General features: G+C 44.6%; 1 protein-coding gene across 1 annotated transcript in view; it reads left to right on the top strand.

Annotated features, from left to right (window-relative positions):
• LOC126199658 (pyruvate dehydrogenase E1 component subunit alpha, mitochondrial-like) overlaps positions 1 to 25,384 on the top strand; it is a 97,688-nt gene that overhangs the window by 48,754 nt on the left and 23,550 nt on the right. The window contains exon 6 of the mRNA XM_049936590.1: positions 16,644 to 16,892. Coding sequence (XP_049792547.1) covers positions 16,644 to 16,892 — 249 coding nt within the window. The remainder of the gene's footprint in view (positions 1 to 16,643; positions 16,893 to 25,384) is intronic.

Here is a 25,384-nt window from a genome sequence, read left to right on the forward strand (position 1 = left end):
AGCATTCTTCTGTAGCACCACATTTCAAAAGCTTCTATTCTCTTCTTGTCTTAACTATTTATCGTCCACGTTTCACTTCCATACAAGGCTACATTCCATACAAATACTTTCAGAAATGACTTCCTGACACTTAAATCTATACTCGATGTTAACAAATTTCTCTTCTTCATAAACACTTTCCGTAGCATTGCCAGTCTACATTTTATATCCTCTCTACTTCGACCATCATCAGTTATTTTGCTCCCCAAATAGCAAAACTCCATTACTACTTTAAGTGTTTCATTTCCTAATCTAATTCCGGCAGCATCGCCCGATTTAATTCGACTACATTCCATTATCCTTGTTTTGCTTTTGTTGATGTTCATCTTATATCCTCCTTTTAAGACACTGTCCATTCCGTTCAGCTGCTCTTCCAGGTCCTTTGCTGTCTCTGACAGAATTTGAATGTCATCGGCGAACCTCAAAGTTTTAATTTCTTCTCCATGGGTTTTAATTCCAACTCCGAATTTTTCTTTTGTTTCCTTTACTGCTTGCTCAATATACAGATTGAATAACATCGGGGATAGGCTACAACCCTGTCTCACTCCTTTCCCAACCACTGCTTCCCTTTCATGCCCCTCGACTCTTATAACTGCCATCTGGTTTCTGTACAAATTGTAAAAAGCCTTTCGCTCCCTGCATTTTACCCCTGCCACCTACAGAATTTGAAATAGAGTATTCCAGTCAACGTTGTGAAAAGCTTTCTCTAAGTCTACAAATGCGAGAAATGTAGGTTTGCCTTTCCTTAATCTATTTTCTAAGATAAGTCGTAGGTGTGTGTGTGTGTGTGTGTGTGTGTGTGTGTGTGTGTGTGTGTGTGTGTGTGTCCACACAAACCACAGCCAGTCCTTGGCCACACTCAGTCCAGCCTTCCACACTTACATGTCATCTGCAGCTTCATCTCCCAGACCCAGTATCTGCAGGTCTCCCACGATACTACCCTTCCATCTCATTCTCTACCATCCCAGTGGTCTCTTTCCTTCAGCTTTTTCATCCATTACATTCTTTATTACCGTGTTCTTTCCTCTCCTCCTCACATGTCCGTACCATCTTAGTCTCTTAATTTTCACTCTAAAATCTATAGAGAATGTTTTTTCTCGATATGACTCACTCTGGTGAGATAGTCTAGGAACTTTAAAGGATCCTCAACTTGCTTATATTACCACAGTTTGAGCCAAATTGGTGAGCCCCATCCCACACCCTCCCCTTCCTTGTTAGTATTTTAGTAGTGAGTGGGAGGTATTTTTCATATTCGGTTAATGAGTAGGAGCAATACTGTGTGAAGGACTTGTCATTCCATATCCCATTTCATACTCCAGAGAAAAAGGAAACTGCAAGTTTGTTTCAATCGGGAACAACAAACTCCGCAACCAAAATAATGAGATTCAAGATAGGGAAAAGGTTTTCATTGTTCATAAATCTGTTTAATGCCGATAGATTTCAGCTACTGTGTAGGTATCTTAAACACCCAAGATATTCATGAGTCTCCCACTTCCTGGCCTAATAAGTTCTGGTTCCCTCCCAGGGTTTAACCTCACACTTCCAAAATTCTACAGAAGTGTGAGCCATTTAGGGAAAGACGCCTTATGTGGTGCACCAGATATCCATAGGCCGGTTAGATCTCCTGTGCCTCTTATTTTCATCGCTTTGCAACCTCACCCCCAATTCAGCTTTTTGGGGAAGGACACCTTCTTCCGTTCTCTGCTGTCCTCTTTTGCCCCTATAACAGTGCTGAATTTTTCTGCACTCAAAATCTAGCCCGGTAACCAGTCCATCATGGTGGGGCCATAAGGCTACCCTCGTGGTCATAGCCCCTTGACAACACAGGTTCGCACTGCTGATACCTGAGCTGCAAACTCTTCACATATGGCAAGGAACAACGCTGACTGGTATGACCCTAAATTGTTTCCCTCCATAGCTACATCATAGGAGGAACATAGGACTATTCGCCAAGGTATTTAGTCTGCAGCAGAACAGATGTTGACTCCTTTCTGGCTAGAAAACCTCTGTTGTTTTGTCAAAAACATGGAGGATATGTTGGGGAATTGGCTGCGCTATCGAAAATGAGAAATGGCGCAGTCCTCATTCGGACAGCTCCCCAGCCCAGTCCAAGGTGTTGCTCACCCTTGATCAGCTGGATGATGTTCCTATTTCTGTCGCCCCTTAAAAACCTCACCAGATCCAGAGGATTATTTTCCAATGCGACCTTCTCTTGCACTCTGACAAGCTCTGCACAGTTTAGAATGGCAGTGTGTTCGCTTCTTCCGGTGTGTCTGTAAGGGACCAAGGGACAATTGGGTTGCTACTGGTGTCTTCATCTGGGCCTTTGAGGGTGATTCATTGCCTGAAAAGGTCAAGATGATGGTATACCGATTTGACATAAAACCATACATCCCTCCCCCTATGCGGTGCTTTAAATGCTAGAAATTTTGGCACGTCTTTCCACTGCAATTCCATCGCCACATGTCGAGATTGCTGACATGCACTGCATCTGGCCCCCTGCGGGTCCGGCAGCTAGAATAGGCCTGCGGTATTCCTGCCTGTTGTAAGAGGCGACTAAAAGGAGTGTAACATGTTTCAGCCTTTATGTGATGGTCCCTGTAGGGTTTGACCTCCATTTTTCCAAAATTTTACCAAAGAGCGAGCCAACTGGGGAAGGGTGCCTTACATGGTGCATCATGTCCATCGTGCACGGAGATCTTTGGCCCACTTTATCATCATGGATTTGCAGTTCCACTTATCTTCCATCTGTTGGGCGAGGACGCCTTCCTGGGTGCGTTTTCCTCCATCCACTGTGCAGTGTCGTTTTCTGCGCCAATAATGACCACGAACTTCTTTGCACCTCGTATCCAGCATGGTAGCCATTCCTTTGTGATGGGGGTGCCATGTACCCTGTTGGTTGTAGCCCCCTGACTACACAGGAATTGTTCTGCTGATACCTGCACCATTAACTCCCCACGTATGCCAAAGAGTAAATGCCCGTGACCATGGGGCATCGGGTCTCCTGGCACTGGCCATCCAGCCAGGTGGCCTTTCCTGCAGCTGGGTGGCGCCTTGGGGAGGGCCCCTCGTCGGAGTGGGTGGCATCAGGGCAGATGACACACCATGAAGCATAGTACGTCATCTCTTGCTGGTGGTCCACCATCAGCAGTCTCCGAACGATTGAGGTCTAACTTTCAATGCAAAGAAATACGACCACAAATCGTTCCCCTCCCTGGCCACACCATGGGAGGCTAAGAATGGCAGCGAAGCTTATTCAGCCCGATACCTCGTATGTACATAGGTGGGAAATCTTTCATGTCAATGAAGCCTCAGTTTTTTGTGCAGCATTTAGAGGACATGTTTGGGGAGGTGGAGGGCTTTTGCAAAATGCACTCTGGGTCAGTCTTGGTAAAAACCGCATCCTATGCCTAGTCGTGGGCATTACTCACCTGTGACAAGCTAGGGGATGTTTCTGTTTCCATCACACCCCATAAGAGCTTAAACATGGTCCAGGGTATTATATTCCACAGGGACCTTGTTTTAGTCTGATGATAAGATGCTCCCCAACTTCGAGTGACGAGGTGTTCATTTCGTCCTGTGCATCCATCGACGTCCTAGGGATAATTAGATTGCCACTGGTGCCTTCATCGTGGCCTTCGAGGGTGACACATTACCCGAAAAGGTCAAGGTGATGGTTTACCACTGTGATGTGAAACCATGTATCCCTCCCCCAATGTGCTGCTTTAAGTGCTGGAAGTTCAGGTTTATGTCTTCCTGCTGTACTTCCAGCATCACGTGCCGAGGTTATGGACGTCCATCACACCCCACTACTCCATGTGCCCTGCCTCTCATCTGTGTCAACTACGAAGAGCACCATTCGCCTTGCTCGCCAGGCTGTGGGGTTTTAGAGAAAGAAAGAAAAATTATGGAATACAAGACCCTGGACCGACTGACCTACACTGAGGCTAAGAGAAAATATGAGAGGCTACATCCTGTGTGTATGACATCGACCTACACTGCCGCTACGACAACGGTTCCGGCTCCTTCCGTTCGGCCTATTTCAGTCGGCTCTCAGAGCCGCAAGACTACATCTGCCCCCTTGATGGTGCTTCCCGCCCTGTTGCTCCCACACTACCTACCTCGGGAGCACTGCGCCCCCCCCCCCCCACCCCTTCCCCCCAGCCATCAGGGACATCTGTCCCCACTTCTCAGCCGGAGAAGCGTAAGTCTTCTTCAGCTCCTCTCACTAGGAAGGGGTCCCTTGGGTCCCTCCCTTCCCATGTTTCTACTAATGGGAAACATGACACCCGCCAGTGACTGGAGTGCCTAAAAGCAGCTGGTCATAGGGATTCGTAATCTTCCTCAGTCATGGAAACTGAATCAGTGAAGCCCTCCCAGCCAGTGAACCCCAAGGATCGGCGAGAGAAATTTAAAAAGAAGACCCCACCATGACCAAGGAAATTGTGGTGGCCCCCACACCACTGCTCCCTACAAGCTCTGCGTCTGAGGATGAGATGGAGATTCCGGTGTCCACTGAGGATCTAGATCTTGCCAGACTATGAGACACAATGGATATAGACTGCTCAGGAACAAAGTCAGTGGCAGCAGGTGACCCTGAGGCATAAACTGCCTCATTGGGCAGTGCCTTCACAGCCTCACAATCGCATCATCCTCTAGAACAATTGCAGCAGTTTTTTCCACCGCTTGGCTTAGCTACGGCAACTGTTATGCTTTACACCTGCTTTCCGCAATGCCCTCCAGAAGGCCTGGTTCCCACCAATGCAAACCTCTGCCCTCCACAGATGGAGTTTGCGTCTATGTCCTGAACTCAATATGTAGTGAAACTGTGCCCCTTCAAACCCCTGTCAGGGTATGGACGACACAGGAAATAACTGTCAGCAATGTATATCTTCCTCCAGATGGTGCAGTACCCCTGAACATACTGGCTGCACTGATCGATCAACTCCCTAAATCTTTCCTATTTTTGGTAGATTTTAACACCCATAACCCCTTGTGGGGTGGCACCGTGATTACTGGCTGCGGTAGAGATGTCAAAACTTTACTGTCCCAATTCAACCTCTGCCTCTTAAATACTGGGGTCCCCACAATTTCAGCGTGGCTCATGGTAGTTACTCAGCCACTGATTCATCACTTTGCAGCCCAGGACTTCTCCCATCTATCCACTGGAGAGCACATGACTGCTTGTGTGGTTGACCATTTCCCCATCTTCCTGTCACTGCCCCTGTGTCAGGCCCACAGACACCTGCCCAGATGTGCTTTAAACAAGGCGGACTGAGAAGCTTTCACCTCCACGGTCCCCGTTGAATCTCCCACACATGGTAACATCGATGTGATGGTTGAGTGTGTCACCAGGACAATCATTTCTGCAGCAGAAATTGTGATCCCTTGTTCCTTATGGTGCCCCCGGGGAAAGTCAGTACCTTGGTGGTCGCCGGAAATTGCTGGGGTCATTAAAGAGCATAAGGGGGCTCTACAGCAACATAAGCAGCACCCTTTCCTAGACCCCCTAATAGCCTTTAAATGGCTCCGTGCCCACGTTCGCCAGCTTATAAAAAGACAGAAACAGCAGTGTTGGGAGATATATGTGTTGACCATTGTGTGCCATATCTCACCTTCCCAAGTCTGGATGATGATCAGACATGTTTTTGGGTACCAGACCCCAACAGGTGTCCCTGGCATTAACATCGAAGGCATGTTATCTACAGGCGCAAACGCAAGAGCACTTTGCTGAGCGCTATTCTTGCACCTCTGCATCGGAGAATTACCCCACAGACTTTCACACCCTCAAGTGGTGGATGGAAGGGAAAGCCCTCTCGTTGCTATACGCCAAAGTGAACCCTATAACGCCCTATTGCCTGACACAGCTTCTGGACCAGATCGGATCCACAGTGGGATGACTAAACATCTCTCGACTGACTACAAGTGACATCTCCTTGTCATCTTCAACCAGATCTGGATCTGGTACGGCGACATCTTTCCATCACAATGGCAGGAGAGCATCATCATTTCCATGTTCAAATCAGGTAAAAACCCACTTGATGTGGATAGCTATCCACCCATCAGCCTCACCTGTGTTCTTTGTAAGCTGCTAGAATGTATAGTGAACCAGCAGATGTGTTGGGTACTGGAATCACGTTGCCTATTGGCTCCATGACAGGGCAGTTTCCACCAGAGTCACTCTACCATTGATAATCTTGTGTCCCTCAAGCTTGCCATCCGAACAGCCTTTTCCAGACACCAACACCTGGTTGCCGTCTTTTTTTATTTATGAAAAGCTTATGACACGACCTGGTGACATCATATCCTTACCACATGATATGAGTGGGGTCTCCGGAGCCCACTCCTGATTTTTATCCAAAATTTCCTGTCATTCCGTACTTTCCATGTCCAAGTTGGTGCCTCACATAGTTCCATCCATATCCAGGAGAATGGAGTCCCGCAAGGCTCTGTATTGAGCGTCTCTATATCTAGTGACCATTAACGGTCTAGCAGCAGCTGTAGGGCCATCCATCTCACCTCTGTGTGCAGACGACTTCTGCATTTTGTACTGCTGCTCCAGTAGTGGTATTGCTGAACGGTGCCTACAGGGAGCCATCCACAAGGCACACTGTAGTGGAGACATATCGACTCTTAGGCTGGATTTTGGCGCTCAGTTGACTTGGCTTCCTCATCGTCGTCAGCTTAAGCGGAAGTGCTGGCTGCACTTTCAATGCCCTCTGCTGCCTGAACAATGCCAACTGCAGTGTTGATTGCTCCTCACTATTGGAGCTCTACAGAGCCCTTGTTCAGTTCCACCTTGACTATGTGAGTGTGATTTATGGTTTGGTGGCACCCTCAGCATTGCATTTACTTGACTCAGTACACCACTGTGACACTACACTAGTGACAGGAGCCAGGTCAGGGCTTACGATTGCGATTCACGTCTGGTCCCTACTGTCTGAACTGGAGTCCTTCCCTTTACCATCTCTACTTGAGGTTCATTCACATACACCTCCATGGTGTAAACATAGGCTGAAGCTTTGCCTGGACCTTTCAAACGCCTCTAAGGACTCAGTTAACCCTGCAGCTGTCCGCTGTCACTTCCTCTCAATTCTTGACATGTACTGGGGCTGTGCAGTGGTTTACACCAATGGCTCGATGGCTGATGATCACGTTGGATTCGCGTATGTACATGGAGGACATATTGAACAGCACTCCTTGCCAGATGGCTGCAGTGTTTTCATGGCAGAGCTGGTGGCCATATCTCTTGCCCTTGAGCACATCCGCTCCTGCCCTGGGGAGCCGTTTCTTCTGTGTACTGACTCCTTGATCAACCTACAAGCTATCGACCAGTGCTACCCTCATCATCCTTTGGTAGTGACCATCTGGGAGCCCCTCTATGCCCTGGAATGGTTTAGTTGTTCAGTGGTGTTTGTCTGGACCCCAGGTCACATCGGAATTCCAGGAAATGAACATGCCGACAGGGTGGCCAAACAGGCTACACAGCAGCTGTGTCTGGAGGTTGGCATCCCCGTAACTGACCTGCATTCGTTACTACGCCACAAGGTTTTTCAGCTTTTGGAGACGGAATGGCATAATCTCAGTACACACAACAAACTGTGTGCCATTAAGGAGACTACGAATGTGTGGAAGTCCTCAATGAGGGCCTACTACAGGGACTCTGCGTTTCTCTGCCAGCTCCGCATTGCCCACGCTTGGGCGACCCACGGCTACCTCCTGCGCCATGAAGATCTGCGTCAGTGTCGGTGCGCCTGGTTGACAGTGGCCCATATCCTGATGCCCTGCGACGAAATCTTTGTTTACTGGACTTGTTGTCGCTAATTTTATCAGACAATGCCTCATCAACTGATTTAGTTTTACGTTTTATTTGTGAGGGTGGGTTTTATCATTTGATCTAAGTTTTAGCACATGTGCTTTGTCCCTCTGTGTCCTCCACTGTAGTGATTTTAGGGTGAAGGTTGTAATGTAGTGCAGAGTGACTGGCTTCTCCTTTTTATTCTCATGGTCAGCCAGCCATGGTAATCTGCTTTCTTGTTTTAATCTCCTCTACCTGTTTCTTGCATCTCTCTGTGTTTTTATTTTTGTCTTTTGTTCCTTGTAGTGTTTCTATTGTTTTTGTCATATTTCCTTCGTTTCGTTATTGTGCTCTACATCTCATTTGTTTTATTCTTTCCCTTATATGATTGTTTTCACAGGAACAAGGGACTGATGGCCAAGCAGTTTGGGCCCTTTCCCCCTTTTTTAAATTAAAAAAAAAACTGCATATTCTATGTGCATCTCCTTCCAACCATGTCAACTGAGGAGAGCACCACACTCCCTGCTCGCTGTACTGTACAGTACTCTAAAAGGAGCAGAAAATCATGGAGTACAAGACTCTGAAGCAGCTGATGTACCACCAAGAGGCGAAACGGAGAAATGAATGGTTGCACCCCATTTGCTTGACATTTACATACACTGCAGTTAAGTCATCACCCTCACTGGTGATGGTAGCCTCTTCGCCTCTACCTCATACAGTGTACCCTCAGGGCTACCCTATTACCCCCCCCCTCCCCTCCCCGTTTCATGGTAGGGAGAACTACTACTTTAGTTGCTCCCGAAACTTCTTTTTTGGGGGCAACGCCTCCCGAAATGCCAGGGATGTTGGTCCCCACACCCCAGCTGGAGCAGCAACAGCCTCCTCCAGCTCCTCGCTCCTGAAGGAGCCATAAGCTGCTATACAAAGGGTTCACGATCTTCCTCTCTGCCTGAAGCTACTTCGGAGAAATCCTTCCAGCGAGCCCCTGAAGAGAAGTGTGGAAGCAAGCAGATGAAGTAAAAGTCTGCTAAGAAACAGGACACTCCAGTGGCCCCAACAACACCAGTCCCATGCCTGAGGACAAGGTGGAGATTCTAGTGTCACCCAAGGACCTAGGTCTTGCCAACACTTCAGACTTGATACCAGCTCTCAGGTGGTGGCAGCAGGTGCCACTGAGGCATAAACTGCCTCCTTGGTCCCTTCATGCCTTTCCAAATGACTGACAGCATCATCCACTAGTGGAACTGCGGCAGTTTTTTTTCTCCCACCTGACTGAGTTATGACAACTTTTAAGCATTACACCTGTTTTTAGCGTAGCCCTTCAGGAAACCTGGTTTATCCAATGTGGACTCCTACCCCTCGTGGCTATCGGGACTACTACAAAAACCATCCTGACTGTAACAGAATGTCAGATGGAGTCTGTATCTATGTCCTTACCTCTGCCTGTAGCATACCTGTGCCCCTTCAAATACCTTTAGAAGCTGTGGCTGTCAGGGTGAGGACAACACAGTAAATTACCATCTGTGACATCTACCTTTCTGCAGATGGTAAAGTGCCGCACCCTGTATTGGCTGCACTAATTTCCTAACTCCCCACACCTTTTCTACTTCTGAGTGATTTTAATGCCCATGAACCTTTGTGGGGTGGAACCAAGATTAGTGGTCATGGTAAAGATGTTAAGGTTCTACTATCTCAACTCACCCTTTGCCTCCTAAATACAGTTGCCCCCACCCATTTCAGTGTGGCTCATGGCACATACTTGGCCATTGATGTCTCAGTTTGACGTCCTGGCCTTCTCCATCCATCCACTGGAGAGCTCACAGTGACTTCTGTGGTAGTGACCACTTTCCGCTATTCCTGTCCCTCCCCCAGCATCACTCACCTGGTTGGTTGCCCAGATGGGCTCTTAACCCAGACTGACGGGGACACTTTCACTTCCACTACCACTGTTGATTCGCTGTTGCATGGCAACATCAGTGAGGTGATCCAGACCATCACTATTACCATTGTTGCCACAACTGAATCCAATAAAATACGGTGCAGAGTGATCTGCACCCTACAAGCACCAAACATTGGAGGATCCTCTCGCCACTGTAAGAATTCAGCGGACTGTGGCAAATTTTCTGACAGATCTACCCTCTATTTTAAGCAATGTTCAAATGAGTGTAATTCAAGTTTTGTGAACTGTCCAACATTTTTAACAAGATTTTAGGGAGAAGTTTGTAGTTTGTCCACAGGGTGACTGGCCGATGTGAGTTTTTTGTAAGTGGCCAGCACCAGTCACAGTTCTCTGCACTTTTCTTTTAGGTCTCCTAGAGCATGTCTCAATGTTGGGCACCCATAAAACACACACACACACACACACACACACACACACACACACACACACACACACACAAACAATCGTCAATCCCTTGTTCCTCAGGTTGCCCCCATACAGTGCCTTGGTGGTCACCGGAAATCGCTGCAGCCATCAGAGACCACAGGCAGGCCCTCCAATGTCATAAGTGCCACCTGTCCCTGGAGCATCCCATTGCCTTCAAGCGGCTACATGCCAGAGTCCATTAGGTCATCAACTGATGGAAGCAGGAATGTTGGAAATATGTTTCCCCCATTGAGCACGAACCTCTCCTACCCAGTTTTGGACCAAGCTCAGATGCCTTTACAGATACCTCACCCCTGAAGGTATACCTGAAATTTCCACACATTCAGCTTTATGTGCCAATCCAGATATCATTGCTGAGTGTCTTGCTGAGCATTATGCTTGCACCTCTGCATCTGATAATTACTGCTCTACCTTTTGTCTCCTCAAACAGTGGGTGGAAAGACAACACGTATCTTTTGCTCCCCACCACCATGAGTCATGTAATGGTGCCTTCAGTGAGTGGAAATTTCTCAGTGCCCTTGCCGGTTGTCCTGACACTTTGCCTGGACCAGACTGCACCCATTCCCAAATGATTAAACATCTGTCAGCAGACTATTGGTGCCACCTCCTTGCTGTCTTCAACGGCATCTGGAACAATGGCAAATTCCTGTTGCAATGGCTGGAAATTATCATCATTCCAGTGCTAAGACCTGGTAAGAACCCACTAGACGTGGATAGCTATCATCCAATCCGCCTCACCAACATTCTGTGCAAGCTGCTTGAATGTACGGCGAGCCAGCGGTTGTGTGAGCTCCTTAAGTCTCTGAGCCTTCTGGCTTCATCCCAGGGCAGTTTTCGACGAGATCGCTCCACCACTGACTACTTGGAGCCTGCCATCTGAACAGCAATTTTCCGGTGTCAGCATCTTATTGCTGTCTTTTTTGACTTGACGAAAGCCTAGATACCACTTGGTGACACCACATCCTTGCTACTCTGCATGAGCGGGGTCTCTGCATCCCACTACCAATTTTTTATACAGAACTTTTTGTCACTCCACACCTTCGGAGTTAGTCAGTGATTCACACAGTTTGCCCCACATCAAGAGAATAGGGTTCTGCAGGGCTCTGTACTGAGCATCACATTCTTTTTTAATTGCCATTAATGGTCTCACAGCAGAAGTGGGGTCCTCAGTATCCCCTTCTTATATGCTGCCGATTTTTGTATTTCCATCTGCTCCTCTTCTGTTGGTGTGGCTGAATGTCGACTGCAGGGAGCCATAAAAAAGGTACATTCGTTGGCCCTCACTCACAACTTTGTTTTCAGCTGCCAAGACGTGCATCATGCGCTTTCCTCGTTGTCATATTGTCCACCCACATCCAGAACTTTTACCTTGATGACCAACTACTTATTATAGGGGAGGCTTACCACTTTTTGGGACTGATGTTAGACACCTGCTTAACTTGGCTTCCCCATGTTCGTCAGCATAAGGAAAAATGCTGGCAGCATCTTGATGTTATTCAATGCCTGAGCCACACTGCCTAGGGTGCTGATCACCCTACCCTGCTACAGCTGTACAAAGCCATTGTGCAGTCCTGTCTTGAGTATGGGAGCCTAGTGTATGATTCCACGTCACCCTCAGTGTTGCAGCTGCTGGATCCTGTAAACCTTTGTGTAGTTCGGCTTGTGATGGGGGCTTTCCAAATAAGACTCCTCATGGAAGCTGGCATTCCTCCATTGCAGATCAGGTGACAACAATTGCTTGCCAATTATACTGCCCACATTCATAGTTCACTTCACCATCCCAATTACCGTCTTCTTTTCCCTAACATGGCGCTCAGTCTCCTGTAGCAGTGGGTGTGATCGGGGATTCTAATTGCAGTCCCTGTCCGGTCACTGTTTATTGCACTCGACACTTTCCCTCTACCACATTTCCTGCGCATCCACTCATGTACACCTCCATGGTCTTTACCTTGGCCACAGCTGCGTGTGGACTTATCGCAAGGCCCAAAATGCTCAGTTCCACATGAGGCCCTCCACCAGCAATTTTTCTCTCTTCTTGGCGAGTTCTTAAGCTCAGAAATAGTCTACACTGATGACTAGATGGTCAGTGGTCATGTTGACTTCGTGTACGCTCATGCTGGACATACTGAACAGTGTTCCTTGCTGGATGGCTGCCTGCTTCTGTGCTGGTGAGTCCTTCTTTGGTAATGACTGTCCAGGAGTCTCTCTATGCCCTCGGAAACAGTGGATGTCCAGTGTCTTTTTGTTTGGAAATCAGGACAGATGTTGGAGTCCCGGGCAATGAACTTTCTGACAGGCTGGCCAAACAGGATACCAATAAACCAACTCTGGAGATCGGTCTGCCAGAGAGTTTTCGAGATCTGGGATACTGAGTGGTACACCCTCAGTACACCAAGTAAACTATGTGTTACCAGGGAGACAATGAATGTGTGGTGGTCATCCATGAAAACCACTCTGAGGTACTCCATTGTCCTTTGCCGGCCCCACATCAGCCATACTTGTCTGACTCTGGGTCACCACTTCTGTCGCAAGGGCCCACATACGTGTTGCTGTGGTTCCCATATCACTGTCGTCCACATCTTGTTGCACTGCCCAATTTTAGCCACTCTCCAGTGAACTTTTAACCGTGCTGCCACACTGCCAGTGGTATTGGGAGACATTTCCTCAACAGTTGATATAGTTTTACGTTTTATTCTTGAGGACGGTTTTTATTACACTATCTAAGGGTGGGCATCTGGTCTTCTCTCCCAGGCCTCCACCCTCCCTCTATTTTAACGCCTTCTCACTCTTTCCTTGCTGTTTGTTTGCTTTGATGTTCATTCTTTCCCTATCTGTGTTCCTATAATCTTGTCTTTTAGGCTGGAGATTTTTAGTGGGTTGCAGAGTTGCGGGCTCATCCCCCTTTTTTTAGTGATCAGTCAGCCTAGACCATCTACTATTTATTTTAATGCCTGCCCCAAATTTTCCTTTTAGTGCAAGTTTTCCCCTTTTGGTTAGCTTCTTTCATTTTCTCTTTCAGTGTGTTTCCCAGTTAGTTTTACCCCATTTTACTTTCCCTAACTCCTTTAGGGAATAGTTTTAATGCGAGACCTGTTTTAGATAAGGAAAAAGGGACTGATGACCTTGTAGCATGGTTCCTTTACTCCCCAAGCCAACCAGCTTAAACTTGCATACTAATATTAACCAAGTCATAAAGACTCACCGTTAAAAAAAATCACACTTGATACCACATTGCCATTATAAATAATAGACAGTTAAATTGAGTTTACTACTTAAATTTCCATACACCTAACCTCATCATGTGACATCAGTAGTAACTAGCATCCTCTTTAGTACTTTCTTGTATTTAAAAAATAAAATGTTAGAGTTTACATAAAATTACAGTGACATTCTTAAACAGTAATATATATTAAGTAATTACGTAACAACCAGAAGGAAGAATCCACATATATCTGAAATATTAACATTTGTTTATGTTTAAAACCAAAATCAGTACTACTAGTAATAAAAACAAGTTATTCAATAAGAATACATGAAACGTACCAAGTGCTTAATTATCTCTTCCAATGGAACTTACAATCTGAAAAGTAACTTACATGGTTGTCAAATATGAACCAGTGTTCAAATTTCAAGGAAGTACAGTGTACAAATTGATTTATTTAAAAAAAAAGTGTTGTCTTTTTTCAATTGAAAGTAAATTTGGTCGTATGTTAGCTAATAAACAAATTACAATCTCATGATAGCAGTGCCTGCTAAGTAGGGCAAACTGGAAGAAGGCTCGAAATTAGATGCTGTGAGCATGTGGCGTTACAGTGGAGGGGTATAGTAGAAAATTCAGATTTTGCTACCCACCTTGGTGACACTGGGCATGGTCCTCCTGATCTGACCTCACAACTAAAGCTGCTATATAGACGGGATAAGGGCAGAGTTTTGGATCTCATGTAGAAAATGAGGATGTTTTGATATCAGTGATCTCCCCATGCAACCTTGCCCAGTGAGCAGGTAGCAGTGAGAAGCACTTAGTTTTAGGGGCTTTTCAGAAGGCATCTGGTTGGGAAGAATAAGGGACTTTCATAGGTCCAAAGGACACGCAACATCTCTTAAATATGGCTCTGTATAGTGCTTTGTGATGGCTCATTAAGAGAGAACAAAATTTATAGCTCATGAACCAAACCATTTTTTCCATTTGCCTCAGACTGTGCACACATCTGCATTATAAATAACACCAGACCAAGTTACATATGTTTCTATACTGAACTGTGATAAGTATTTATAAGTCAATTTATATGTTGTAGTTCCTTGAAATCCTATCACTGGTTCATATTTGACAATCATATTAGTTACTTTTCGTAATCAAAGCTACGTCGGAAGAAATAATTAAGCACATGGTATGCTATATGTATTCCTATTGTATAACTTATTTTTTACTAGTGTTGATGTAAACTACATACAAAAACACATGTTATTAATATTCCAAATTGTGGATTCTTCTTTCTGGTTGTAACATACGAGGGCAGTTCAATAAGTAATGCAACACATTTTTTTTCTCGGCCAATTTTGGTTGAAAAAACCGGAAATTTCTTGTGGAATATTTTCAAACATTCCCGCTTCATCTCGTATAGTTTCATTGACTTCCGACTGGTGGCAGCGCTGTACGGAGCTGTTAAAATGGCGTCTGTAACGGATGTGCGTTGCAGACAACGGGCAGTGATCGAGTTTCTTTTGGCGGAAAACCAGGGCATCTCAGATATTCATAGGCGCTTGCAGAATGTCTACGGTGATCTGGCAGTGGACAAAAGCACGGTGAGTCGTTGGGCAAAGCGTGTGTCATCATCGCCGCAAGGTGAAGCAAGACTGTCTGATCTCCCGTGTGCGGGCCGGCCGTGCACAGCTGTGACTCCTGCAATGGCGGAGCGTGCGAACACACTCGTTCGAGATGATCGACGGATCACCATCAAACAACTCAGTGCTCAACTTGACATCTCTGTTCGTAGTGCTGTCACAATTGTTCACCAGTTGGGATATTCAAAGGTTTGTTCCCGCTGGGTCCCTCGTTGTCTAACCGAACACCATAAAGAGCAAAGGAGAACCATCTGTGCGGAATTGCTTGCTCGTCATGTGGCTGAGGGTGACAATTTCTTGTCAAAGATTGTTACAGGCGATGAAACATGGGTTCATCACTTCGAACCTGAAACAAAACAGCAATCAATGGAGTGGCGCCACACCCACTCCCCTACCAAGAAAAAGTTTAAAGCCATACCCTCAGCCGGTAAAGTCATGGTTACAGTCTTCTGGGACGCTGAAGGGGTTATTCTGTTCGATGTCCTTCCCCATGGTCAAACCATCAACTCTGAAGTGTATTGTGCTACTCTTCAGAAATTGAAGAAACGACTTCAGCGTGTTCGTAGGCACAAAAATCAGAACGAACTTCTCCTTCTTCATGACAACGCAAGACCTCACACAAGTCTTCGCACCCGAGAGGAGCTCACAAAACTTCAGTGCACTGTTCTTCCTCATGCACCCTACAGCCCCGATCTCGCACCACCGGATTTCCATATGTTTGGCCCAATGAAGGACGCAATCCGTGGGACGCACTACGCGGATGTTGAAGAAGTTATTGATGCAGTACGACGTTGGCTCCGACATCGACCAGTGGAATGGTACCGTGCAGGCATACAGGCCCTCATTTCAAGGTGGCGTAAGGCCGTAGCATTGAATGGAGATTACGTTGAAAAATAGTGTTGTGTAGCTAAAAGATTGGGGAATAACCTGGTATATTTCAATGCTGAATAAAACAACCCCTGTTTCAGAAAAAAAATGTGTTGCATTACTTATTGAACTGCCCTCGTAATTATGAATGCAATTTCTTATTTAAGGATGCCATTTTAATTTTATGCAAACTACTACATTTTATTTCTTAATTTTTTTTTAAGGTGTAATATGCAGGTAACTATAATAAAGACTACTGATTTCACATGCCGAGGTTAGCTGCATGGAAATGTAAGCAGCAAGCTCGGTTTAACTGTTTATCTGTAATGGCAATGTGGTACCATATGTGACTTTATTTATTTACTATGAATCATCATGATGTGGATATAATTGGTATGTAAATTTATGTTTTACAAACTGTAGTATTTGGGATCTGGTTTTAGTTTGTATTTTAATGTCTGATTTTCATTATGTTCTTTTATTCATGTTGCACTGAAGATATCTACACATTAGCTGAAATCAATCTGCATTACACATTAAAATTTATGACCAGTGTTTCCCTTCCTCCTAACTTAAAAGGAAATTGATCACAGATATTGATTTTGTTGTAAATATATTGATACTTGTACTTGTATCTCACTTTCAGCTGTACTTGATGCAATAAGCAAATTATCTGCATTTTCTATGTGCAATATTTTTTGTGCCTTAAAGGTAGATGGAATGGATGTTTTGGCAACAAGAGAAGCTACTCGTTTTGCAATTGCACACTGTCTCAGTGGTAAGGGACCAATTGTCTTAGAAGCTGCCACATATAGATACAGTGGTCATTCAATGTCTGATCCTGGAACTAGTTATCGAACAAGAGAAGAAATACAAGAAGTAAGACAAACAAGAGATCCTATAACATCCTTCAAAGAAAAAATAATTAATGCAGAGCTGGCTACTTCAGAAGAATTGAAGGTAAGATGTGAATCGCACCTGTTCACATCACAACCTTGTATTTAAAAATATATATTTTTACTACATTTACACATATTGGTTTGTTAATTGTTTGTTTAAAATTGTAGTGATAGAGCTCCATAATAGACGATGGCCCTTTTTTTTCCAGTTAAGTGTGACTTTTTCAGCAAAAACTAATTTCATACCTCTGCAAACAATAACTTATGTACCGTATTTACTCGAATCTAAGCCGCACTTTTTTTCTGCTTTTTGTAATCCTAAAAACCGCCTGCGGCTTAGAATCGAGTGCAAAGTAAGCGGAAGTTCTGAAAAATGTTGGTAGGTGCCGCCACAACCAACTTCTGCCATCGAATATATGTAGCGCTACAACAGGCATGTTTTGCAGGCACAAAGATAAATACTGGCGCCAAAACCTCTTCGTCAGTAAATAAATTTAAAAAAATGGTGGAAAACGAGCTTTTTTCTCCGCCCCGAATTTCGACCACTGCACTTTCATACATTATCCAATGAAGTAAATAGAAATTTCGTATTGTTCATCTTCTAGCAGCAGTTCAATGTACTACGAAAATCCGACTGGCAAGACTGTTTGGGGTGTTTGTCAATATGGGAAACTCTACGTCCTGAATTTTTTCCTACCTGTGAGAAGAGATGGTTGCTACTAGGAACTTTTATGAATTGTGAATCACATGCAGTATTCTCTTCACCATAAGAATAATACGAATATAAACATTTTGCCATGTATTCTTTCGTGTTTTCTGCTGTCTCATTTAAATCCTGTCTGCCTAATAAACTACGAAACTAGAGCGAGACAACAGCAAACGCGGAAGAATACACATATCATGTCATGTTTATATTCGTATTATTCTTATGCCTAATAGTGATACAGTCAGAAATGAAGCACGGCAATTGACTAGATTTTTAAATCTAAGATGACTCTAATTTCTGTGCAGAATATAATGTACTAAAGAGGCGTCTGCAAAGATTTTCAAACGGAGAAAAATGTTCACTAAACTCTCGTTCAGAACATCTTCCATCATATGCAGTCTATTATTTGGTTCTTGTTGATCATTATCAAAGAAAGCAGCAGTGTAAGTAACCGCGCACAAGAGCAAGCCATGCCGCGAGCGGTGACAGGCCGTAACGGAAAGTATACTCTATGGACTTTTACCTCTGCAAACTCTTCAAAATTTCGTGCAATGGTTTACTATATTTAATGCTGCATAATAACTTCGTTGAACATCGAAACAAAATTAAGTCATTTATGGGGGGAAGGTATCAGTCAAGAAGATGTGTAAAAATCAAATTTTTGGGCCCAATAGTTTTTGTGGAATCAAATGATAAGAGTGTCCAAGCAGTCGGAACACCATGTGTCTCCACAGGCGAGCAGTGCAGTGACAAAATCGCGCACAGCGCGGAATGCAGGGAGCACGTCTTTGCAGCAGTGAAAGGGTTAATGCGGCCGTGGTGGCTTTACTTCAAGAACTGCACGCTCCCCCCTAAATGTAAGCTTGCGGACTATGCTTTACTATGGTGCTGCTTCTCTTGGCGCGTGCGTCGTGTGCAACTGGCAACGCAGCAATCTCCCGCATCTGGGCAGGCATGTGCGAGCCGCCAAGATAAAAGAATTGAACTATAGAAGCTCTGCAATACTTCCTAGCACCTTACGTCAGAGTCCCCCGTGGCTACGCCCTAATGCTCTTCAGCGACTATCTCCGGCTGCCTGCCTACAGCCCGCTCCTCAGCCCAAGTCGGCTGCTGCTATCATGTGACTACTGTCGCTACCTACAGCTTAACATCGAGAGGTGAAGAAGAAGAAGAACGCGCAGAGCGGCGTGTTCCCGAGTTTTGTTAGCATTCCCCCTTCGAGCCCCAAGTTGCTTGGCATGACGTAGCGTCGAAGGCAACTTGTCCTTATTTGGTAACGTTTAAGTATTATTGTTGTTATTGTTCTTCAGAGGCTGGGTGGAGGGTTAGAGGCACCTCTCCCTATATGGCCACACACTGTGTCCTGAGCCCTTCATTGGCTCCTCATGACATAGTGCTGTCCCCACCAAGGGCCCTCTTTCTTTCTCTCTCTACTCTAGACCTCTCTCTCTACTCTAGACCTCTCTCTCTAGCCAAAAATGCTTTCTGTTGATACTGTTAATTGACTGCTTATCATGAGTCCCAGCACAGAACTTCGTTTGTATCTGTTGGCTGTTTGCTTTCTTATCAAGTGCCGTTGGCCGACAGTTTGAACTTCCGCCCCGGCTAACCCCTCAGCCACGCGCGGCATCCAGCACTACAATCTTAACTCCTTCCTACGTACTATTCTTAGCATACTGCCTGAAAACAACTGTAATTAGACTGGGCTTATTCCTGCGGTTACAACAATTGTCACGTAGAAGAAGGTGTAATTAGATGAGTGATGAACACTAACTTCACTAAAGAAGATTTATTCAGCACTTGCACATACAAGAACGCAGAGCAAACTGCCTCCGGCCAGAACACATACAGTATATATACAGCTACAGAACATTCCAGTACAATGATTCTTGACATTTTGTGGATACTTCTAGAATGTACTCAAACCTAATATAGAAATTAAAATTGTACAGTCCAGGTGAGTTTTGAACTCACAACTCTCCATGCAACAGTTTAGTATCGCAACCACTACACCCTGGTGCTACTCAGCTTCTTCTGCGACATTGCTTCCTCCTGAAGAGAACAGTGTCTCAGTGTTACGTTCTCCTAGTCCGGGAACAAGTCATCGGTCCTGCATACTCAGACTCCTGATGACTGATGCTCGCTCTGGCAGTGATCTTAGAACTTCTTTTGCCTCTACGCTCTTCGTCAGCTTTCTACTTGTTGCAGGAGCTTCGAATTTACCCTGGGTGGCAGGATGCTTGTAGGGCTTCATTCTCTGATCTTTCATCGTCTTGCGTCGAGGTCGAAATCTTCAACTTCATAAGTAAATGAGACAAATGTTTTACAACCTTGTAAGGTCCAAAGTAGCACCTGAGGAGCTTCTCAGAGAGGCCAACCTACAGAACAGGAGTGAAGATCCAGACGAGGTCACCAGCCTGGTAGACAGCAGAGTGGTGACCCGCATCATACCTTCAGCGATCATTATCTTGAGCCTGCAGCATGCAGAGTCGAGCTAACTGCTGAGCTTCCTCAGCTCTGGTTGACACCTGGCCGATGTAGTCATCGTCCACATCATCAGGATGTAACGGAAACCCAGTGTCCGTCGTCGTAGTCGCCTCACACCCATGTGCCAGGAAAAATGGCGTAAATCCTGTGGTGTCTTGTTTGGTGGTGTTGTAGGCAAACATCACGAAAGGTAGCACCTCATCCCAGTTGCTCTGCTCAACATTGACGAACATTGATAGCATGTTGGCCGAGGTCTTATTAAGGCGTTCAGTAAGCCCATTAGTTTGCAGATGGTAGGCAGTCATCGCGTGATGAGTAACTTTGCACCGACGGTTTATCTCTGTCCCAAGATTCGACTGTAAAACTTTCCCTCGATCTGTAATTAACGACCTTGGAGCACCGTGTTTTAATACAATGTCTTCCACGATGAATTTGGCTACCTCGGTGAATTTGGCTACCTCGGTGAATTTGGCTACCTCGGTGAATTTGGCTACCTTAGATGCTTCAGCTGTTTTCACGGCTTTTGTAATGGCAGAGTATGTCAGATAATCAGTGCAAACAATAATCCGTCTATTGCCACTATCAGACGTTGGAAATGGTCCGAGGAGGTCAATCCCATCATGCTGGAAAGGTGTTTTGGCTGGTGGAATTGGTATGAGTTGGCCAGGTGGTTTCTGAGGAGGTGCCTTTCTCCTCTGACACTCTCTACAGTGCGACACATATTGACAGACACTCCTAAATAAACTTGGCCAGAAAAATCTCTTGCGGATTCTATTGCTATTCTTAATAAATTCTAAATGTCCGGCCTCAGGTGTGTCATGGCATTTCTGTAGGACATCTAAGTGCATGTGTTTAGGAATCACTGGTAGCCACCTCTTTCCAAACACATCAAAGTTTTTCTTGCAAAGTAATACATTAACTACCTTAAATTGTCCTTTCACATCCCCTGCCCAGTTTAAGGTAAGCATAATTTGATATAGCTTGGCGTCCTTCTTCCGGCTAGGTGATCGGCTGGAGCTTCTAAATGGTGATGGAGACCTTGATTGGCATGTTCGGCAGCGTCCCCTCCAGCAGCTACCTTGTGGTGATGGTGACCTATGTCGTCCTGCACAGACATAAGCTTTTTCTTCATTTTTGTCGTCCTGGAGTTGGCGTCAGCTAAGATTGGTCTGCTGTCTTCTGGCATAGGAGTCATCAAATATCCGCCGCCTTTCTCGACAGTAGCACACCACATGTCCCGGTTGTCTGCAGTGGAAACATACTGGTTGGTTATCCTGGGTCCTCCATACATCAGGCTTCCTTGGTACCCAAACAGGTTCCTAATGCGGCATTGTAGGAACGTAACTCTGACTGGGTCTCAACTTTTTCACCATTTTAAAGGGAAATGAAGGACAAGAGTTTGGGTTCAATGTCTGTTCTACTTCCTCCTTTATGAGCTTTTGAAGTGTCTCAGTTTTTTGCTCGCTGTGCAATCCAAGTGCCTTCTGAACTTCCTCTCTCACTATCTGACGAAGAACACTTGTGAAATCAGTTGCTTCCTCCATCACAGACATCAATACGACGTTTGGAAGCCGTTCAAACTTCTTGCGTGTAATTCTTTTTTGATGCGTTGTCTCGATATACTGGCACCTTGTTTTGAAGTAGTCTACTGTTGAAACCTCCTTCAGGAGTAGGGCTTGATAGATGTTCTCAGCAACACCCTTCATGAGATATGCAACCTTATTTTCCTGCTTCGTTCTAGGATCCACTATTTTACATAGCTCCAAGACATCTTGAATGTAGGATGCTGTGGTTTCTCCTGGACCCTGTGCCCTGCACTTTAATTTATCTTCAGCTTTGCATTTCTGTCGTTGTGTGTCACCGAAATACTTGTGCAGTTCCACCTGGAATACTTTCCAGCTTGTAAACTTCTCCTCATTGTTCTCACACCATTGTTTGGCAGCGCCCTCCAAGTAGAAAAATACATTAGCCAAACACATGGTCTCATCCCATTTGTTAAATTTGGCTATACACTCATATACCTTCAGCTACTTGTCTGGATTTTGGCCATCATCACCAGAGAACCCGGAAGGATGTCTCATGTGGTGGCACACAGTTGCTGTCGTGGTAACATCCTCTTCTTCTTCTGTCTCCGGTAGAATGCGATCTGTTGAATATGGCTCGAACTCGGGTTTCTCGCCACATAAACGGCGGCTCTGTCATGGCCTGATGGGAGCTACTGTGTCGTCGATAATGTGCGCTGTCACAAGTTCCAATACCCAGTGTCTCCACCAGAATAATGTCACGTAGAAGAGGGTGTAATAAGATGAATGATGAACACCAACTTCACTTAACAAAGGTTTATTTAGCACTTGCACATACAAGAGTGCAGAGTGAACTGCCTCCGGCCAGAACACGTACAGTATATATACAGCTACAGAACATTCCAGTACAATGATTGACATTTGTGGATACTTCTAGAATGCACTTGAACCAAATATAGAAATCAAAATTGTACAGTCCACGTGAATTTTGAACTCACTACCCTCCATTTAACAGTTTAGTATCATAACCACTACACCACAGTGCTACTCAGCTTCATCTGCAACATTGTCATCTCTGATGTTAGTTTTACCTAACTAATGAGAGCGGAGAAAAGAGGCAATGTATTTCTACAGTATGTTAACCGTAAGTTAGCCAATGCCAGAGGGTGTTGCAGAAGTGGAGAAAGTAATCTTCTGTGTAGACAGTCACGAGATGAGGAGCCATGTGCGGGGCACAAACTCTCACAGTGTAAGCTCCTTAACCTGTGGTTCATGCTTCTGCAAAAGCAAAAGTCATGCATGGAGGCAAATATCATGCAAATGTTGGTCTTAATCAGTATGGTTGGTTGGTTGGTTTGGGAGATTAAAGGGACCAGACTGCGACGGTCATCGGTCCCAATCAATATGGATATCATCTTATATATTGACATATTTAATAAATCAACAATTTTTTTCTTATCTTTTTTAGTATAATGTGACTGGATAGACTCACCCATTAGCATCAAGAGAAGACACACACATATAAAGGTTAAGGAAATTTTGCAAACTTGCAGTCCCAGTGGCTCCTTCTTCTGGCAGAAAGATTGAAGGGGATGGAAGAGGAATGAAGGAAAAAGAGCAGTGAGCTTTAGGAAATGGGGAGAATCCAGAAAATCTGTGGTCAGGGAGATGTACCAGACAGCACAAGAGGAAAAGTCTGTCTTTCTCATCCCATCCAATAAGTCTCCGACCCAGGGTTCTGGGTGACTTTTCCAAGCTCTCCCCATTTCCTAAATCTCACCAGTCCTTTCTCTTCATTCCTCTTCCTACCCCTTCAACCCTACTGTCTTTACACTTGCTCTGAATGCTTGCAGATTTTTTAACCTTTATATGTTTGTGTGTTAGTGAGTAGATTTTTTAATCTATGCAGTTACACTATATTTTCAAAAATTGATTATGTTTGTTGATATATTAGCTGTCTTGGACATCAATCCTTCTTGTGTAATACTCTTGTCAACCGTTACTGTCATGTCTTGTTCAAGCTGTCATCTGTTTCCAGCCTTATGTTCTAGTTCACTCATTCATTTATTTGTACCACCTTTATTAACCAACATCTTGCCCCTACATCTTTTCCGATACTGATTTCCGTGCACTTAGACGGTTGATTGTTATTTACAAATTTGCATGTAACGCCTCATTTACAGTTCACTACAATGCAGGGCCTCCTTCCAATTGTCTTCTGCCAATTTATTTGCAAATTTGACAGCACTTTCTTTTCTCACCCGTGCTTTTACAATGATTCCTCGTCCTGAGAACCAACAGCTTTTACATGATTCTTGCACATTTTTGTGCATTTATTTCTTGTCATAGTGCACAGGTTGGCTGTTGCCTCAGTCTGCTGCGTTATTTTATGTCCCAAACATGGTAGATTCCATTTTCTCTGAAGACTTCCTCTTTATGTGTGCTCTGTGTTTAAATTTTTATTTGTTTTCATGTCTTATCCAAAAACATTCTACTCGCAATTTATTGTTGTATTTTGTCCTGTCGTAGTTTTCTTCATATCATATAGCTAAATTTCTGGCAAGAAATTTTTGCCCACTCATCACCTCTCATGATTTTTTAACTAATTTTTTACATTTTTCTGATCTTTTTTCCCACTTAAGCTTACGTTTTACTACTACCACCGTCTCAGATACTTGAAACCCTTCTCTCTGAAAACTAAAGTCTCACATTCTGTTTCTTTAAACCTGCTGTCTCTTGGAGGTACCCCCACAGGCCTAACATTGAAAGTTAAGTCTTTCCTTCTCATCCTGTCCAGTAAGTCTCCCCTGACCCAGGGTTGTGGCAACTTTTTCAAACTCTCTCCATTTCCTAAAACTCATAAACTCATCAGTCTTTGTTCTTCATCCCTCTTCCTCCCCCCCCCCCCCCTCCCCTTCAGTCCTTTTGCCAGTTGTGTGTTCCCTTGCTGCTACTTGGTGAGTATCTTTTTCATCTGCACAATTACAAAATATTTAATAGAGGTCATAACTGGAACGGTTGCATACACTTATCAGCAGAGTGACATACACCACAGTAACACAGCAGTCAGCAATGACTACCTCACACAGCACTATCAGTTAGATGACATTAGCTGCAGCCAAAAAATATGAGTATTGGCTAAAGCCTTCTGACATCTATTGAATCAAAATTAGGGAACTAATCAGTCAGTTTAAAGTTGTCATTACAAACTATGTAGGAAAGTTCATCCAACAGCAATAGAGAGTTTTTTAAACCTTGTCAACGTTTTCCTTAACACGTTTCTCATGCTCTTTGAGAGTTGCTTTCCATTAGAATGTTCTAAATGGGGTACTAGCAGTAATAGGCAGCCCGGGTGATAAGGATATCATGTAGAACAAAGTGGGAATTATATCAAAATGTTAGAAGTAGACACAATAAGGTACAGTAGCCCATTACAAACAGTGTTGTAAGGTGCTTAAAAATGTTATTAGGTCTCAGGCAAAGAGTATGTGGTATGCAAATAGAATAGCTAATTCACAGGATAAAATTAAAACCATACGGTCAGTTGTGAAGGAAGTGTCTGGTCAGCAGCATAAGGTCGACAATATAAAGTCAGTTCACAGTAAAAATATTTCTGTTACTGGTAAATCAGATGTATGTACAGTACAGTATTTCACAATCTTTTCTGAGCATTGCTGGTGAATTAAATGAAAATTTAGTTTCAACAGGAAATCATATAACTTGGTTTGCAAATGCCTTTCCGAGTTTGATGTCTGAAATACTCCTCTGTGATACAGATAAGAGGGAAATTAAGTCACTGAAGACTAAGGACTCTCATGGTTATGATGTAGTGTCTAG

Source organism: Schistocerca nitens, chromosome 1 (genome assembly GCF_023898315.1).
Source record: "Schistocerca nitens isolate TAMUIC-IGC-003100 chromosome 1, iqSchNite1.1, whole genome shotgun sequence".
NCBI lineage: Eukaryota > Metazoa > Arthropoda > Insecta > Orthoptera > Acrididae > Schistocerca > Schistocerca nitens.